The sequence below is a fragment of the Budorcas taxicolor genome, chromosome 18, assembly GCF_023091745.1.
Source record: "Budorcas taxicolor isolate Tak-1 chromosome 18, Takin1.1, whole genome shotgun sequence".
NCBI classification, from domain to species: Eukaryota; Metazoa; Chordata; class Mammalia; order Artiodactyla; family Bovidae; genus Budorcas; species Budorcas taxicolor.
Genome location: NC_068927.1, coordinates 47,174,147 through 47,192,612, shown reverse-complemented (window position 1 = coordinate 47,192,612; position 18,466 = coordinate 47,174,147). Strand labels below are relative to the sequence as shown.

At 55.3% G+C, this 18,466-nt stretch overlaps 1 protein-coding gene across 1 annotated transcript; it reads right to left on the bottom strand.

Annotated features, from left to right (window-relative positions):
* Window positions 1-650: 650 nt before the first annotated feature.
* LSR (lipolysis stimulated lipoprotein receptor) lies at window positions 651-15,890 on the bottom strand. The gene is made up of 10 exons (XM_052655594.1): window positions 15,782-15,890; window positions 14,250-14,594; window positions 8,063-8,182; window positions 5,980-6,036; window positions 5,295-5,441; window positions 2,165-2,326; window positions 1,949-2,008; window positions 1,720-1,851; window positions 808-1,436; window positions 651-722 (listed from the first exon to the last, which is right to left on the bottom strand). The coding sequence occupies exons 1-10, from the start codon at window positions 15,888-15,890 to the stop codon at window positions 687-689; spliced, it is 1,797 nt and encodes a 598-aa protein (XP_052511554.1). The 3' UTR covers window positions 651-686.
* Between the last annotated feature and the right edge of the window lie 2,576 nt (window positions 15,891-18,466).

Genomic DNA, 18,466 nt, shown 5'->3' with positions numbered 1-18,466 from the left:
CGACGCGCGCGAGGGGGGAGGGCAGCCCCTGGGGAGCGCGCGCGCTGTCTGTCTCCGACGGAGGGCGGGCGCGCGGGCTCAGGTCTCGGCTGGGAGAGAGGTTGCCGCCGCCGTCTCCGCGGCCGTCGCCCGGCACCCGCCGGCGGGCCGCCCGAGTGGAACGTGGGCCCGGATGGAACACCGGGGGACCTGGAAGAAGGCCTCTGGTCGCCGAGGACGAGGCAGGCGGCTGGGTTTGGAGACAGTAAAGTAGGTCGGGGGGGAGGGGCGGGGGAGGGGGCGTTGGGTGGATGGAAGGGAGCGCGCACGCGCGCCCCCGTCGACCGGACTGAAGTGCGCGAAAGCGGATGCCCCGGGCGCATGCGCACGTCTGGGCGGGGCCGGAGCGCGCACGCGGGGCGGGGCGGGGCGGAGCTAGCGTGGGGCACGTACTCCGGGCGGTGGAGACTCGGCCGAGCCGGTCCTTTCCTCCTGGCTTCGGACACAGGTCCCGTGAGAGAAGTGGACGTGCGGCCTTTTGCAGACACCCACAGCAGCTGTCTGGGCTCCCCACCTCGCGCGGCAAAACAAATGCTTTCCTCCAGACTCAAGACTTGTGATCAGAAGTTTTATTAGTTTTACGAGATCATCAATAATTCCTCCAATTAAAAAAAAAAAGTACAAAAACTACATACAAAATGTTGAGATCAGACGACTAAACTTTCCCGACTCAGCGCCAAGTTCTGCAAGGGAGAAAGAAAGATGGATATGAGCCAGGGAGGACTGGAGAACAGGGTCCAGGAAGGCTTTCAGGGCCTTATCACTCACCTTCCTAAGCCTCCGCTCCCGGGAAGTCTGAGAGTCAGTCTCAGAGTAAGGGGGAGGCGCTGGAGGGTAGTAGGCCTCTTCTTCTTCCTCCCTGTAAGGCCTCCTCTCCGCTGGCCCCTTTTTCCTCAAGGCCTCTTCTAGTAGCCGCCCGTCATAGGGAGGGTCCCTGGATCTGGAGCCATCATCCCGAGGGTCCCGGGAGCGCTGGTAGCGGGCCCGAGGGTCAACATGAGGTTGGTCCCTAGGCCTGAAGTCATCGTAGTGGGGATCCCGGGAGTGTGGAAAGTGCCTGGAGTCGTCTTGGTCTTGGTCGTAGAGATCATCGCGGCTGCGACTTCGTGGAGGTACATAACCCCGGCCTCTCCTCCCACTGCTTGGGGGAGATCTCCTCCCTGATTCAGCAGAACCCGGCCGTGTAAAGTCATCTAGAGCATCCACAGAGCGGGCTCGGGGCCGCCCCGCACCCCGGCTGTTCCCTGGCCGCTCCAGGGGGCCCTCTTGCTCCCACCGCCTGGAACTCCGGGGGGAGTGGTGACCCCATTCCTCATCCCTGATGGGGGTGAGGGCAGGGCCCCGTGAAGGCCGGGATCTCCAGTCGTCCTCGTGGAGAGAGGTGACTTCACTCATGGCTGTAGGGAAGGAAGATGTCTGTTACTGGTGGGAGGCGGTCAGGACCTAATGTCAGGAGCCCGGGGGCCCAGCAGCGTCACTCATTTGGCTCATACGTTCTCAAGGGAGCCCCAGGCTTCTCACCTATTTAGTGATGATCTGCAGGGTTCTGTACCCTTCACTGTGGCCATGGTAGGGAACAAGGGATTGTGTTCAGGATGTGGAGTAAGCGTCCCTCGGCAGTTATCAGGGAGACCTGCTTCCCCCGGCCCCCTCAAGAATCCCTCAAATTCTAAGGCTTACCTCGCTCTACACGGCCATTGGGGGGCCCAGGTCGAGAAGGGTCGAAGTTGGCCAGCTCCTTCTCCATGTAGTATAGGACCCGCATGGAGTCGTCCTGCTGGTTGGCCTGAATCCTGTAGCCACTGCGGATCTCTAGGGACAGGAGTTGGAGGTGATCAGTTCCAGAGGTTGAATGCTGACCACCACCCGCCCCATAGGCATGTCCAAGTTCGTAAGGATTGGTTCTCACCAGAGGTCACGCTGCTGTCTGTGTCACGAAGCAGGGGTACCTGGGAGCTGTGGCCACCAACTGGGGGAGATTGGCTGTCAGGAGCAAAACCCTGCATTCCCAGCCCCTGCCCCCAATTCCCTCTTCCAACTCCAGACCCCTTAATGGCCAAAGGCCCAGCCTCCCTGCACCCCTCCACCTCCCACCAGCTACTCCTGGCTGTCCCCAGGGCCTCACCTGAGCTATTCCTGTCGAAGTCTCCAGAGTACCCGTTGTAGAGAGGGCCCATGGGGATCATGGCTGGCGGGGGTGGGGTCTTGGCAGGGGAGAGGTGGGCGTAGGTGCTGGGGGCGTAAATGCTTGGGACGCCCGAAGTGGCAGCTTTGCCAGCAGCATATACTGGGGAGAACACACACAGCATGAGAAGGGCCCCAGGGGCCACATGCCTTCTCCCCAGTCCCCTGTTGAGGAGCTTTCCTGGGTGCTTGGTTGTTGCTATAGAGTCCCTGAGGTCAGAGGACATGAGCCGCGTTGAGTCCACACCTCCTGTGCCATTCCTCACAGGAGTTTTAGGATGGGAGGGTGTACGCCAGCGGCCCCAGTCAGGAATGCCAGTTTGTTTAACAGTACAATGGTTTCCCAGCATCTGACAAGGTTTTACGTCAAACTCTGCTGCCAACTTATCATAGGACATGGCCACCCTGGACCTGCATTCTTACAGAGCAGCAGGGACAGAGGTGTCTCATAGATAAACACCCATGTGTTGGACCCACAAGCCAGAAACAAGTGTTCCCTTTGACATCCGAGCCCTTGCACTAGAAAAATGGATCATCTGGGGGCGGGGATCCCATGCCTGCTCCCCTTTCATGCCTGCTGGGTCCTCCCTGCAGGGTCTTCCAGACCCCAAGGTGATGGGAAGCCGTCTTGGGAGCCTCAGCATTCACTTTCTCAGCCAACCAGCAAAGCATCTCCTCCAGTATTTCCACCTTGGGGGCCGCACCCATCCTGCCCCCGCCCGGTTCTAGGCTTGACAGCTCAAGGGCACATCCTCCCCAGCACCCTCCTCCCTGGGCAAGAGGCTGGGGTCTGGTGGCTGCTCTGAGGCAGAGTCACAGGCCTAGGGAAGTCGCTTCCCAGAGCTCCGAAGATGATGGAACGCTCTGTGTAGGCCAAGCCCCACTGGGAAGGTGGAGTAGGGCGTCAGGCTCGGAAAGCTCCCTTCACCCCAATTCAGCTGGGCAGCAAGGCTCAGTGCTTACTCCCCCACCCCACACCAAAGAAGCCCCTCAGCAGTTGTCGGATGTGCTGCTTTATAATTAGCTCTGGGAATTGCTGCTCTAGGACGGCTCAGGAGGGCTGTGGCTGTGGCAGAAATAACAGGGCCTCTGGCAGGGAGTTAATGGGATCTCAGTTTCGGGGAGCAGGGTCTCAGGATGGAGGAAATGGGGCCCTGGGACTGGCATTCACAGTCCTGGTCCCTGCCTTAATTAGCGGGGTTAACTGCAAACTTGTTTGCAGCCCTGGGGGGAACCCCACCCCACCTGTGAAATGGACTAACACCCACCCCGCCAAGTAATAAGCAAGACACCCACAAAATGTTGAGAGGGAGGAGATGGCCAGCGCAGGCCTCCAGAGAGCAGTGGATTTGATTTCTTCAGGCAGAGGTGAAACAGGTTGCCTACTGCTGAGTTCAGTCAGTGACCAGAAAATCAGCCAGCATGGTCTGAGCCATGGCCCCGTGCTGGGCCCTGACACAGCATTTCCCTTAATGCTCATGACACCCCGTGATGGCAGGACCCTGCAGAGAAGGAAACCAGCTGCTCACCTGAGGTCACATGGTGTGAGTGGTGGGGGCTCTAATTTGCATCCTGGCCCTCAGTCATTACCGATGCTGACAGCAGCTATGTGTGGCAGCTAGTGGGCGTGGAACGCTCTGTGTAGGCCAAGCCCCACTCTAAATGCGGGACACACCAGTTCACCGGATCCTGACTCATGCTGTACAGCGGGCTCTGCCGTGGCCCCATTTTACAGAGGAGGAAACTGAGGTTGAGAGGGGAAGTCCTTCAGTGGACTTCCCAACAGGTAAAGGGGTCCAGCCAGGCCTCAAACCTCCACCTGCCCAAGCTTGTGATGACTGCCTATGATTTTAACCGGGACTGTGTTACAATGGAGTCACGTCACGTGGAAACCTTAAATGTCAGGATGCTCACATACATCCATCTGAGCCAGCTGGGTAATTCTCTCTACCACGTGTTCACTCTTGGCCTAGAAATGAGCAGGTGCCATGAGAGGGGGCAGGTCTGTCCCTCTTCTGGTCTCTCCTAGTCTAGGTGCTCCTAACACGGAAAGTTACTTCTTTCTAGCCGCCAGGGTCATCTGTCTGTCAACCAAAGATATGGTGAACCTGACAATAACGAAGGAAAAGGTGAGGCACCCTCACTGAGAACTAGTAGAGAAGTATGTTTTCACGGCCTACTTTCAGTACAAGGAACGAGAGCAGGTACGTCTGGGTCTAGAACTTCCATGTCAGAGTTGATGGAAATTTCCCCATAACTGAGTACAGAGGTGCTCTCAGGAAGGTAACCAGGGAACTGGCAGCACTGACGTCCACAAGCGGGGAAATGGGGCAGCAGGAGGGAGGTGGCTCTCTCTTCCTTTCCTACCTCTCCTATTTGCTTCTTCCCCCTCCACCTCGGGTCCCATGTCTAATCCCAGACCCTCTCTGATGTGCTCAGTTCAATTCAGTTCAGTTGCTGAGTCGTTTCCCACACTTTGCGACCCCATGAACCGCGGCACGCCAGGCCTCCCTGTCCATCACCAACTCCTGGAGTTCACCCAAACCCATGTCCATTGAGTCAGTGATGCCATCCAGCCATCGCATCCTCTGTCATCCCCTTCTCCTCCTGCCCGCAACCTGATGCGCTGGATGGTCCTTAAACGGCATCCGTGAAAAAATCCAGCATCCTTATGTGGATGTGGGTTGTTAAAGGGCTTAAATTTGGTGGGGCTGTAAACCTCGCTTGGTTTCTGACCTTTTTCAGTTCAGATTTTGTTTTTAAAAGGACTTTTACTTGCCGGTGAACAATGTTTTGTACTATTTGAATTTTTTTTTTTACCTTGTGCATAAATTATACCTTCAAAAGGAAAGACTTGAAATAAATGAAAACTAAAATAAGTGACGAGTTGAAGTATGTAAATGATCATGTAAAGTAGCAGGTCCTCCTTGGCCCACTTTTCCCCAAACTACTCCCCTCATGACCTCCAGAGTGACACTCTCCCAGGAGGCAGGCAGATGGGCGCCTCCTCCCCTTGGACCCAGGACAGATGCCGAGTGGGAGTGGACGCGCGGCGGGTGAGGGGTACTCACGGGCCTCGGGGCAGCAGCACTTTTCTGGGCAGCAGGGGCACCTGACGTAGCAGCAGCAGGTATGGGGGCAGCACTGACACCAGCAGATGCCCAACAGGAGGACGACGAGGAAGGCCGCCAAGCAGACGACGACCACGAACAGCCAGTCTGCGGGGACATGAGAGCTGGCCCTGAGCCAGGAGGCCTGGGAGGGAATAGGGATGTGGGCACTGGGGGTGGGGGGAGGGGAGGGCGGCGCCTGTCTGCAAAGCCCATCGGGGAAGCTGCAGCCCCAGCCCTTGTTGGAGTCTCCACGCCAGGGGCTGGGGTGCAGCCCCAGAGGGATGCCCGCTCCACTACAACCCAGGTCAGCCCCAAGGTTAGGGAACCCACCCTGGGCTCATCTGGACAAGGCAGTAAACGAGAGCAGACCTAGCCAGAAGAAGATGGGCTATAGCCTTGAGAGGGGACAGAGCCAGCTGCCCAGACCCCGAGCGCTAGAAGAGCACCACAGGCACCAGTCACGGGAGCCCTCTGTCTACACCCCAGGCCCCTCACCAGCCAGCCCAGCCCACAGCCCAGAGCCAGGCCGCTAGACGCCCGGAATCGGCGGGGTTATTAGTGCGGTCCGAGCAAACTGTGTTTAGGAAAGGGGGAGGATACTTAGAAGCGATAAGTGGTATGTGGGGGGACTCCACCCCCGTACCTTCCATGGGCCCCGCCTGAAAACCAGGTAAGAGCTCGGCCACCCCCGAGGTCCTGCCTGGAGGGACAAAAGAGAGACAGATTATGCTGACCAGGGCCAGCCCAGGCCATCCCTGCCCTGAAGCCCAGCTCCAGGCTCATTAGGGTGGAGGCGTGCTCTGCAGAAGAGATGGGGTAGGTGCTAGGAGGTCCTAGCACGCGGCTCCTGCCCTCCACAGCCCCGTCCCCTGTGGGTGCCGTCTTCCAGAAGGCTGTGTCACATGATTCACTCACTCACTGTCCCCACAGAGGATTCTGTTGCCCAGAAGGGTGCCAGGACACATCCCATGGGCTCAGGAGGTGGGATCTCAGTTTGGGATTCCATCTCTTCCACACACACACAGTCCTACCATCCCAGGTAAAGACAGTCCTAGCCCATGAGGCTCAGGAAGACAATGCACTAGGGCCCAGGAAAATGTCTTAACTGTATTGTGAAGTCTGAAGAAGAAAAGGTAACAATACTCAATACACAGTAATGAATGGTCTTTGTAACAATCTAACTGTAAAAGAATTTTTGTTTTTAATCTGGAGGAAGAGGCCCTTGAAAGCGACAGTGCCTACAGTCCAAGGGGCCTCCTTTGGTGGTCCAGTGGCTAAGACTCCATGCTCCTGCTCCCGGTGCAGGGGCCCTGGGCTCAGTCCCGGGTCAGGGAACTAGATCCCACGTGCTACAACTAAGAGTTTGCAACTAAGAAAGACCCGTCACAGCCAAATAAAAATAAATATTTTTAAAAGTGCCTTACAGCCCATAAAAGTCACCGTATGGCCCAGGTTCACTGCCCACCAAGGTCCCCTGTGCAGGTTTCCTGGCCCAGCTGGGGCCTCCTTTAGGTGCCACCCACCACTCTGTGCCGCACCGGTGCTGCATCCCCAGGGGTGTCCACACACCTGGCTGTACATCAGCACCCCATGCCACCTGCCCCCAGGAGGAGGGGTCCAGCAGGTAAAACAGTGGTTCTCAAAGTGTGATCCCATCCTGGAGGCCAAGCCATGTTCCGGATAACTAAGCCACTGCCCTTTCTACTCTCCTTCAGTAGAGATACAGCGGAGCTTTCCTGAGGCTCCGTCACACATGATGACGTCATTTGCTCTGATGGTAATGCTTGTGTTCCAGTTTCAAATATGTTAAGCAACTGTAAATGTAACCCACAAAAACTTAAACAAACCTTCTTTGAAATCCTCAGTAACCTGAGTGTAACTGGCTCCTGAGACTAAATTTTGAGACCTGCTGATGTCGACTGTGCATTTTCTGGAAGAACACGCGCGAGTTCTGTGGGCCGTGGATGCATGCGTTCTGTCACCCAGACATGAACTCTTGTCACGTGATCTGAGCACCCTGGGGCGTGGTCCCCCATCATCTGTGCTCGTTCACACGTGTGTCACCTTGCATCATGCATGTGATGATGGCCATGTGTGGCCCAACAGCATGTCACATATAGCACGTGCCACATGGGACTATATGTGTCGACTGAGAACACAGCATCTGGCTAACAGCAGCATCCCTTCCACGCGTGGCAGGGGGGCCTCACAGCGGGGTGGGGGCTGCTGGTGGGTATCCCACCCCACTCCTGGGCATGTCGGGGGAGGGCTTGCTTGAGGGGAGCACGAACTATGCAAGCCACACAGCACCATCCCAGCAGGGCAGAGGGACTGTGGGGTGAGATGTGGCCTTAGGTGGGGGGCGTGGGGTGGGAGTTGGCGGGAGGTGAAGCGGCCTCTCGATTACACACACCATCACCCCTCCTGGCTCAATGCCCATCCACTCTGACCATTTCTGTGCTTTTAAACACTGAGGCCAGGAAGGGGTAGAGGCCCCATTCCTTTCCACTCCTGGTTTGGCTCTGGCTTATTTGAAATGTTGTGGGGCGGGGGAGGGGGTCCCTGTCTGGGGTGCAGGGTACAGATAAGCCCAAGTGACTGGTGGTGCTGTGAGGGGAGAGCGGAAGAGGCGACAGAGCCCAGAGAGAGAGCAGGAGGGCAGAGGGCGGACACAGGATAGCAGGAGAGGCCCATCCCCAACCCTGTCCCTCGGGGCCCAGACTCACCTAGGACGATGAGTTCTGCGTAGGCCTCGTTGTTCCCCTGGAGGTCCTGGGCTGAGACCACGGAGCAGTAGTACACACCACTGTCCCCCCAAGCTGTCTGGTCGAAGGTCAGGTCAGCATCTGTGGCAGTGGGCAGTGGGTAGACGAGTGAGGGCCATGCAGGGGAGGGGCGCCTGGGGGGAAGGGGGTGGGGGCGGGGGGATTCAATCCCTCATCCTGAGGGCTTGACACCTCTCAGGCTCTGTTCTAAACCTTTCACATGGGGAACTTCAAGCAGGTTATGAGGTGGGACTGTTATCTTTCCTGTCGCGGAGAAAAGAGCAGTCTGCTGAAATTACGGATGAATTGTATAGCTGTGGCGAAAACGGGGGTGGTTGGCCGGGATGGTCTGACCCTAGTCAGCTTACAGCCTCCACACCCCCCCATCCAGCCCCCTCCCCACCCGCCCCCCGCTGCTCCCCTCCCCATCTCACCTCTCAGAACAAAAGTCAACCCCCTGACACGACCTGCCGTGGAGCCTAGGGCAGACCCAGGGCCTGGGGCCTGGGTAAGGGGGCAAAGATAAACAGGCCAGATTCCAGGAAGCAGGAGACTCCCGCACCCAGCAGAAGGCGGGGGTGTGAGGCAGAGACTTAGTCCAGTCCCCTCCTCGGTCCAGCTCTCAGTGCCCACATTCCAGGTCAAGGCCCAGGGCCGTCCAGCTCTCAGTGCCCACATTCCAGGTCAAGGCCCAGGGCCGTCCAGCTCTCAGTGCCCACATTCCAGGTCAAGGCCCAGGGCCGTCCAGCTCTCAGTCCCCACATTCCAGGTCAAGGCCCAGGGCTGTCCAGCTATCAGTCCCCACATTCCAGGTCAAGGCCCAGGGCTGGGGACGCTCCCCATGACACAGCCCCAGGCAAAGGGCCTGTTAATTACAGCGATAATGAAAGTCTTGCCGAACATCACCGTTTCCTCTCTACTCCTCAGGCCCTAATTAGTTAAATCCCTCAGCCATTCTGCAGGGTGGGGCCCGCTGGGCAACTCCACCTTGGGCCTGTGGCACACAGGAGGTAGGAACCTTATGAACCGGCCAGAGACATCCTCACAGAGCATCCTCACACCCTTTCTCCCCAGCTGCTCTGGCTCCCGGGGACCTACCCACCACCTGCCCCACGGACCTCCAGCCCTTCCCCAGGATGGCTCAGAGGGCAGCCACTGTGTGTGCCTCATTCTGTAGTACCCGGGCATCAGTCAGTTGCCAAAGGAATGAGAGAACCAGAGCCTTCTTCCTTCTTTGGAAAGACCTCACATCCATAGTAAGACCTCCTTTCAGTGCCTATCTACACCATCCCAAGGGCTTCCCAGGTGGCTGAGCAATCAAGAATCCGCCTGCCAGTGCACGAGATGTAGGTTCGATCCCTGCGTCAGGTAGATCCCCTGGGTGAAGAAAATGGCAACCCACTCCAGATTTCTTGCCTGGGACATCCCATGGACAGAGGAGCCTGGTGGGTTACAGTCCATGGGGTGGCAAAAGGGTTGGGCAGAACTTAGCGACTGAACAATGACAGCACGCCATTCCCACGCCTTACCCTGGCCCACGAGGCCTTTGGAGCCATCTGACCCCTGGTTACCACACCAGCCTCATCCATACCGCTCTCCTCTACTCGCCAGACCCCACACACGCCGGCCTGCTCACTGTCCCCCACCATGTGCTGGGCCCACCCTGCTTTGGCGTGCACTCCGGCTGTTCCTCTGGCCTGGCTCTGTGTCCTCAGACCCTCACAGGGCTGGTTCCACTCCCCTGACACAGCTCCCCTGCCCTACTACCAAATTCTATCAGCCTGCTTAGGGGCTGATTGGCCGTGAGCCCATCCCCAGGGGAAGGTGGGCCCCAGGCAAGCAGAACCTGGAGTCCCCAGGCCCTGGTCAGTATCGGGAAACGAACCCCTTTCCTCCTCACACTGACTTTCCTCAGTGTTCTAGACACGTGGCTGTCCTCAACTAGGCGAGTGATACAGTCATTCAGTATTTGAGGCATTGCATGCACCTGATGTTTCAGGCAGTATCTGAGATACTGCCATACTAGAGAGCAACAGTTCTCGAAAGTGTGCTCCGTGGAGCCTGGGGCTCCCCAAGACGTTTTCACAGGGGGTCCCTGAGGTCAAAGTTATTTTCGCCATAATAGTAAGATATTTGCCTTTTTCACATAATCTCATGAGTGTAGTGTGGAGTTTTCCACAGGTTACTGGCTTGTGTTATAATATTCTGAATGCAGAAGCTGCTTTGAGAATCCAGCTTCTATGCAGCCAGACTGTAAGGAGATGTGCAAAAATAAAAAAGCAACACCATACATTTTCATTAAAGGTTTTTTTGTTTTGGGAAATATGGTTATTTTTTCATAAAAGTATGTTATTTAGACTAATCTATAGTTTATTAGGGCTTCCCAGGTGGCGTGAGTGGTAGAGAACCCACCTGCCAATGCAGGAGACAGATGAGACATGGCTTCCATCTCTGAGTAAGGAAGATTCCCTGCAGGAGGGCATGGCAACCCATTCCAGGATCGCCCGGAGAATCCCATAGACAGAGGAGCCCGGAGGGCTACAGTCCATAGGGTTGCAAAGAGTCGGACACTTAGCATAGCATGTGAAGCGGCTTAGCACAGCACGCACACTTCATTATCATCATTAAAGAAACTTTTTTTCAACTTCTCAGTTTTCTAGCTGTAAAAACAAAGTTCTTTGTGGACCTCAGTAAGTGTGTAAAGTGACCCTAAGACCCACATGTTTGAGAACCACTGCGCTAGAGGACAGCTAGGAATCCCCACCCAGACAAGGCTCAAGCTCCTAAATGGAAAGAGAGACAAATAAAAAATTTAAACATTGTGCTTCAGATGGTGATAAGCAGCACAGAACTCAGATAGGAAGTGCCTCTGTCGTGGAGGTGGTGACTGAGTTTAAAGTGACAAGAAGGTAGGGTGACCTTGGGCACTGACACTCTCCTTTATGGTCAAGCATCCAGCCCCCAGTTATTGATTTTTTACTGTGTGAGGTACCTTTGTCGGAGAAGGCAATGGCACCCCACTCCAGTACTCTTGCCTGGAAAATCCCATGGAGAGAAGAGCCTGATAGGCTGCAGTCCATGGGGTCACGAAGAGTCGGACACGACTGAGTGACTTCACTTTCACTTTTCACTTTCATGCATTGGAGAAAGAAATGGCAACCCACTCCAGTGTTCTTGCCTGGAGAATCCCAGGGACGGGGGAGCCTGGTGGGCTGCTATCTATGGGATTGCACAGAGTCAGACACGACTGAAGTGACTTAGCAGCAGATACCTTTGTATATATTCTTTTATGGAATCATCCTAAGACTCTAACCTACATTCTCCCAAATCCTCTGAATTCTCTATAACACCCTCTCGGCCTATCGTTTTTTCCACTTATATCTTTGAATCAGACTCTGAACGCACCTCTCTAAAACCAGAACCCTAGACTGGGGCCCTGCCCAAAGCTGGAGTGGGGATTGAAGGCAGCCTCTGCCCCCTCCAAGAGCTCCTAGGCTGGGAGCTGAAATCTGGTCCTGTGGGCCGGATCTGGGCCTCAATGCGTTTTGTTTGGCCTATATGATGTTTTCAAAACTCACGAAAAACATGGTTTTCCGGCTTCTTTTGATCCGTTCTAAGGCCTGAGTTCACCTCCTTCCTCCCGGCCGCACCCTGTTCCCAGTCTGGGTCTGGTCCTGACATCACCTGGGCTGGGCATTGCTCTAATTGTTTTAGATACAGGGAGAAAATGCCAGGTCTCCAGCTGGGCACAGGAGCTGGGCTTCCCTTCACCTCCCTGGGCCTCTGGCTCATTTGCACACAGCAGAGGCGGCCCTCATGATCTCAGAGGTCCCACAAGCTCCCAGGTCCAGAGCTACCAAGTGGGGGTGCACGTGGTTCCCAAGCAGCCTGAAGAGGTAGAAACAGCCCCGATCCAGGCACCCCATCACCCAAAGCGGGGAAGAACGGAAGTGGAAGCGGAACCACCCAAGCTGAGGCACACCACTCTGGCTTGCCCAGGACGACTTTCACTTTTAAAACCTGGGTGGCTGGTGACCCTAGAAACAGCGAAGGCAACTCTGCTTTTCTCCATCCTCAAAGCTGAAATGGAGGAAGCTCCCGTGGCTACTGGGCTTCCTGAAGGGACATACACACAATGGATGTTTATAAATCACGGCCTGTATCAAACCCGGGCCCAGGGTTGAAAACCCAGGGCCTGTGGGCCTCTGGAGCAGGAAGAATCTGCCCCAGATGGAGCCCAAAGGTCACTCCAATGACAGACTCAGCAAAGGGGACACGATTCCAGGCAGCCTTCAAGGGCACTCTCAGTACGGGAGTTGTCCTGACAGTGCTGGCCGGTCATACCTGATCCAGGCTGGAGAAGCCCCTGGATTATGGGGTAGGGGCCTATAGAGGCTGAACCACCACCACCACCCTCCCCCGCCCCGAAAGTCTTTTATCCACGGGAACAGCTGCCCAAGGAAATTCAGGGCCAGCAGAGCTAGTCCCTCCCCGAAACAAGACTGAGAGGCTGGGTCCCTGCCCACGGTCCAGACAGAGAGGGAGGGGATGTGCTCTGAGGCCTGGTCTCCTGGGGTCTGCAAAGGGATGCCCCCTTCCCTCCTCTGCCCCCATGCCCATGATTAAAACACTCATCCTTTATCCCTTGCCCACTGTTGCCCATCACCCTCCTCTCTGCCCACTGGATTCTTTAGGGCCCAGTCCCAGTTCCTCTTCAAATTATATTCACAGCAGCCTTGAATCATGATCACCTATCACCCAGGTGGGGTTTCTTTGTAGCACTCGGCAGCACCTTCTGAAATCCTCTTACTCTTTTGCTACTTGTTGCCTATTTCATCCCACGAAAGTATCACCTCCTTGAGTGCAGGGATCATCTGTCCTGATCACCTCTCTAGCCCCAGCAACTACCATAGCTTCTGGCACTTAGATGATGCCCAATAAATGCCAAGTGAATGAATCAATGAATGAATGAGTTCCCCACCCCTAACCTGGTCCCAAGAGGCACCTCCTATGAGCAGGTAGCATGACAGTGAAGGACAAGGGCTAGGTTCAAATCTCAGCGCCAGACCTTTACTATGTGTGCACCAAGATGAACTATTTGATCTCTCTGTGACTCAGTTGTCATGAGTGTAAAATGGGCATAAAGCACCTGGCAAGATATAGGCTTTCTCCAGTAATATCCCTCACTCCTTCGGTTCACTCCTGTTACCTCCTCCAGGTGGGTTCTTTGCTGACCTTCCTGGGTAAGTAACCTGAGGGGTTACTAGCTTGGAGACGAGGCCCCAAAGGGCTGACTTATAATCCCACTAGCTGTGTGACCCTGTGCAAGTCACTTTAACTCTCTGGGTCTTTGTAAAGTGAGTGTAACAGAAGCTACTTACTCCATTATTATCATCTAAATGAGCTAATTCACATCAACCTGGATTAGAGCCTGGCACATAGGAGGCCTTTAATAGGTTATTAGTTATACGCGTGCATGTGTGCTAAGTCGCGTCCTGCTCTTTGTGACCTATGGACTGTAGCCCACCAGGCTACTCTGTCCATGGGATTCTCCAGGCAATACTGGAATGCGTTGCCATGCCCTCCTCCAGGGGATCTTCCCGAGCCAGGGATTGAACCTATGTCTGCTGTAGCTCCTGCATTGCAGGGGATTCTTTACCACTGAGCCACCAGGCAAGCCCCTGTTACTTATATAAATTTTACTTATTGTTGATGATATTACAAGTATTATTACAGAACCCCTGCCTCTCTCTCCATTACCCACTTTTCTTTACCTTTAAGCACTTGAAAGTATGTGTTTATTATTGTTGTTTAGTTGCTAAGTCGTGTCTGACTCTTTCGTGACACCATGAACCATAGCCTGTCAGGCTTGTGTTTGCCTTATTTGTCTGTCTCACTGGAATTCAAGCTCCAAGAGGGAAGGCATTTGATAATTTTGTTTACTGCTGTATTTCCAGGGCCTCAAGTGGTGCCTGGTATACGTTAGGTGCTTGATAAATCTTTGCTGTTAAATAAAGGGATGGATGGATGGGTAAAAGGAAGGATCCGTCCCTTGGCCAGTGCTTTCAGACATCCATGCTGATGAACTTCTGAGAGGGAGCCAACACCAAAACTCAAGCCCAACCCGTCCAATCCCCTGCCCACGTACTTCCTGTGATGGTGATCCTTCGGCCCTGATAGTAGTCTCCCAGGGTCACGGCATTGCCCTGCTTGGTGGCCACAACCCTGACGGTGCGTGCGCTGTCCTGGCACTCCACGTAGGGGTTGTAGCCTGGGTTACCAGCCGCCAGCTGGGCGTTGAGCTGGTTATCAACACTGGCAGGAGAGAAGGCATCAGCGATGCGGTCCCGGCAGAAAGACTTGTACTTCCAGATCACGATGGGTGCCGTGGGGGTCGTGGTCAACTGGTAGGTGCAGGGCAGGGTCACGGGTTGGAATAGGATCACCACGTGGTAGGGGTCTGACACAGTCACCTGGACGGCGCTGGTGGGGGCTGAGGACAAGAAGAGAGTCAGCAGAGGGACTGCTGTGAGCGCAAGGAAGCACTTCAGCAGGAAGAAGCCACCCCACTTGTCACATACTGACATTTACAAGTGTACGGTTTTAGAGAGTGCCTGGCACACACTGCTCCTTAATCCTCAAGGCAGCTCTGATAATCATGCCCATTTAAGAGACCCAGGGGGCTGAAGGGCCACTGCAAGGTCACACAGCCAGATTCCTTGGAACATCCTGTCCATTGCTCTAACCAGAGCGCAGCCTCTGCAGAGCGCAGCTTTCAGTCCCCTCTTCCCTTGGCCACCCTCTCATGGAAAGCGTCTGCGGCCCAGACAAGCCCAAATGGCGCCCCCAAAAGCCCACAGTGCTCGAGGCCCACTTTCAAAAACAACCAAGTGTTCCAAGTTACTCCCGGTTTTGTGAATTGGTGGGGGGGTGGGGGGGGGGAGCCGGCGGGGGATTCTGGAGTTGTTTGGATTGCTTCCCATACAGTAGCTAAACCCCTAGTTATGTCACCACCAGCCTTTCACCCTGCCCTACCCAAAGCCATCTCAAATGAATATGCCAAAACTGCTTGCTGAAAGATAAAGTCCCCCAGAAACCCCCTGCCCAAACAAACATCAGATCCAGCAGAAGATGGTTTCCAAGTTAGTTCACAAGGCCGTTTCACCGGACTCTTACTCAGATATTCTTACGACATGACTGGGTTAGGGGGTGGGGAATTTTCAATACCGCACCCACTCGACGCCTGGGCGCTGCTTCTTGATCTCACCCCCTAGGAATCGTCCGATCCAGCCCTCAGGTGCCTTCTCCCTGTTACCCCAAGACTCAGAAATCTCGACCTGCTACCGAATCCTCATCCCCGCCTTTCTCAGTGATCGGGGGGTCCTTCATCCCTACCCCACAAAGGGTCCCATTCTCCCTGCGGCTCCCGGGTTCGCAGTCCCGGGAGTTTCACTTCCTGTTATCTCTGAACACGGGCGGAGGAGCGCTCTCAGGCACTAACAGAGAGTTCTTCTCCCTCTGGCGCACAGGGATCTCCGGAGACCTTGGGGATCAGGTCTTAGTCTCTGCGCCCCCCCTCCCCCAGTTCTCCTGCCTCCCGGGCGCTGCGGAACTCCAGGCATCGCCCTTCTATAGTGCCCTCCCGGCGTCCCGCAGCACCAGGGTCCCCGCGCTCCGTACCTGTGCACAAGGTGCTCAGAAAAAGCCACACGAAGACCACCGCGCCCCAGCTCAGGGTACCCGGGCAGGACTCCAGTCCCCCAGAGAACGGGCGGGCCAAAGGCGCCATCGCGGCCGTCTGGGCGCGTCGCGCCCGCGCGTCCCCTCCCAGGTACCGGGAGGGTAGGGGGCGCGGCCCCCACCAAGACTGGGAGGGGTGCCTGCTCCTCCCCTTCCCGCTTCCGCTGCTTGTCTCTATTCCAAGCCCACTCTACCCTATTCTAGGATTTTTAACTAGAGGGGACATCGTAGATGAAGAGCACGCGTCCAGCTTGCAGGGAGAAACTTGCTTGTCCCACTGGGGCTCTGCGAGCCACTCCACCCCCCCGTGGCTCCGGGGAATGGATCGGCCCAGGTACACAGGGTGAGAGCGGAGGGCAGGGATAGGGGGTGGGCGGCGGGGAGGGGCTCCTCCGCCTCCCTCCCCGGAAGTGGGCTGACCCAGGTGCGCTCCGGCCCAGAGGGTTGGAACCAAGTGACCAGCCCGCCGGGAGGGCGGTTGAAGACCAGGGATCGCGGTCCGGCCCTCTCCTGCTTCGGTCACGCCGAGCAGAGTGTGAATCACGAGAACAGCGACTCAACTGCGTTGATTCACCTGTTGAGAGGGGCGGGACGCGCCGCGCACCTGTTCCCTCCCTTCCCACACCCCTCTCCTCGGCTGGCGATGGACCCGCCTAGGTACACACTGCGGGGCGGGGCGAGTCCGAGCGAGCTTTGGGCTCGAAGAGGCTTGTTAGTTGCCGCGCTTGACTTTGCCACTAGCCCTGGGGGTCCTCCCGTCCCGGGGGACGGAGGCGCCCGCAGCCTTCTCGCGCCTTCCACTTAGATGATACGAACAACCGAGCCAAGTTCTCGGAAACGAAGCTGCCGCCTTTAGGGGACGCCCGAGGGGAATCGAGCCCAGGAAAAGTTGGAATTCCACTTTGGAAGTTTTCTCCGCCTCTATACTCCCCGCCACCCCATTCCTAACTCTTGGTTTGGCCTCCGGGCGTCCATCGCCCCGGGTCGGGCCTCCGGAAACTATGGCTCTTAAAGGGGCCGAGTGGAGGCTTGGGACTAGGGACGGGTTTCCGCCTAAGGATTCCTAGAGACTGGGCCACCTGCACCGAGGGCGGGGCGGCCGAGGCCAGCCTCCTGGAACGCGAGGCGCTCACGCGGCTCTGTTGCCCCCTGATGGCGGCTAGGGGAAATGCATCCTGGGGAAAGGAGAGCTTCTGAAGAGATTCCGCGGGAGGCAGGTTAGGTACCCAGGGATGCTTTGTTCGACGGATCTTGTTAAAACCCAAGTTGATCCCGACCCTCTTCTCAAAACTTTCCCAAGACTCCCTTTCCCAGCAGAAGTCAAGATACTTATAGTGTGGCCTGATCCCTCTCTGAACCTCTGCACTCACCCCATGGCTTACTCAACTGGACACCTCAGCGTTCGGGAATGACTCTCACCCTCCCACTTCAGGCTCCTTGCCTTCACTATTTTGGGAACACCTTCCCCTCAGTTATCCACCTGATCCTCCACATCCTTTAGGGCTTTACTTAAAGGTCACTTTCGCGGTGACACCTTCCCTAACCACTTCTATAAAATTTCAACCGGCTCACATGCCGGTTGTCCACCCACCTCTTTTCTGTTCTTTTATTGTTTTGCAAGGATACAATTCAGTGGCAGTAATTACATTCACATGGTTGTGTACTCATAACCACTGCGTGCATGTTAAGGTGCTTCGGTCCTGTCCGGCTCTTTGTGACCCTATGGACCGTAGCCCACCAGGTTCCTCTGTCCATGGGATTCTCCAGGCAAGCATACTGGAGTGGGTTGCCATGCCCTCCTCCAGGGGATCTTCCCAATCCGTCTGTTATGCCTCCTGCATTGGCAGGCAAGTTCTTTACCACTAGCTCCGACTGGGAAGCCCACTCATAACCACTAGGGTATACCCTAATCTTTTCATCACCCCCAATATAAATTCTGTATCTGTTAAACAATAACTCCCCATTCCCACCTGCCCCCAGACCCTGGTAACCTCTATCCTACTTTCTTTCTTTATCAAATTGCCTATTCTAGGCACCTTATTTAAGTGGAATCAACGACATTTGACCCCTGTGTCTGGCTCATTTCACTACATATGTTTCAAGATTCATCTACACTGTAGCATATATAAAAATCAAGATTTCTCCCTTTTAAGTTACTGAAAATATGCAGTGTTAATATTAGCAAATGTTAGTTGAAGTAATTTAAATAGTTCAGTTATGCAGCTTAAATTTGAGCTGTGGCTTACATTACACATGTTGTTTGTATACATTGTTTTTAATTATCTTACATGGTTTAAAAATCCTACCTCTAAAAGAAATTCAGAAAATTCGCCTGACGTAGGTGCTTTGACCCCCCCCCCCGAGAAATGTACACTTGTATCAGTATTGGATTTTGACCAGTGCTCCAGTATAAGGAAGTTCTTGTTTAGTCAGTAAGTCCAATCTGACTTTTTTGTGATTCCATGGACTGTAACCCTTCAGGTTCCTCTGTCCATGGAATTTCCCAGGCAGGTATACTGGAATGGGTTGGCATTTCCTTCTCCAGGGGATCTTCCCAACCCAGGGATTGAATTTGTGTCTCCTGCATTGGCAGGTGGATTCTTTACCACTGAGTCACCAGGGAAG

What these genes read in the sequence shown, in the direction of transcription:
- LSR (XM_052655594.1), bottom strand. Translation starts at nt 15,890, where the DNA reads ATGGCGCCTTTGGCCCGCCCGTTCTCTGGGGGACTGGAGTCCTGCCCG. An exon ending in CGCAGAACTCATCGTCCTAG is followed by an intron (nt 6,037 to 8,062) that starts GTGAGTCTGGGC and finishes TTGTCCCTCCAG; the next exon opens with GCAGGACCTCGGGGGTGGCC. An exon ending in GGGAGCGGAGGCTTAGGAAG is followed by an intron (nt 723 to 807) that starts GTGAGTGATAAG and finishes TCTCCCTTGCAG; the next exon opens with AACTTGGCGCTGAGTCGGGA.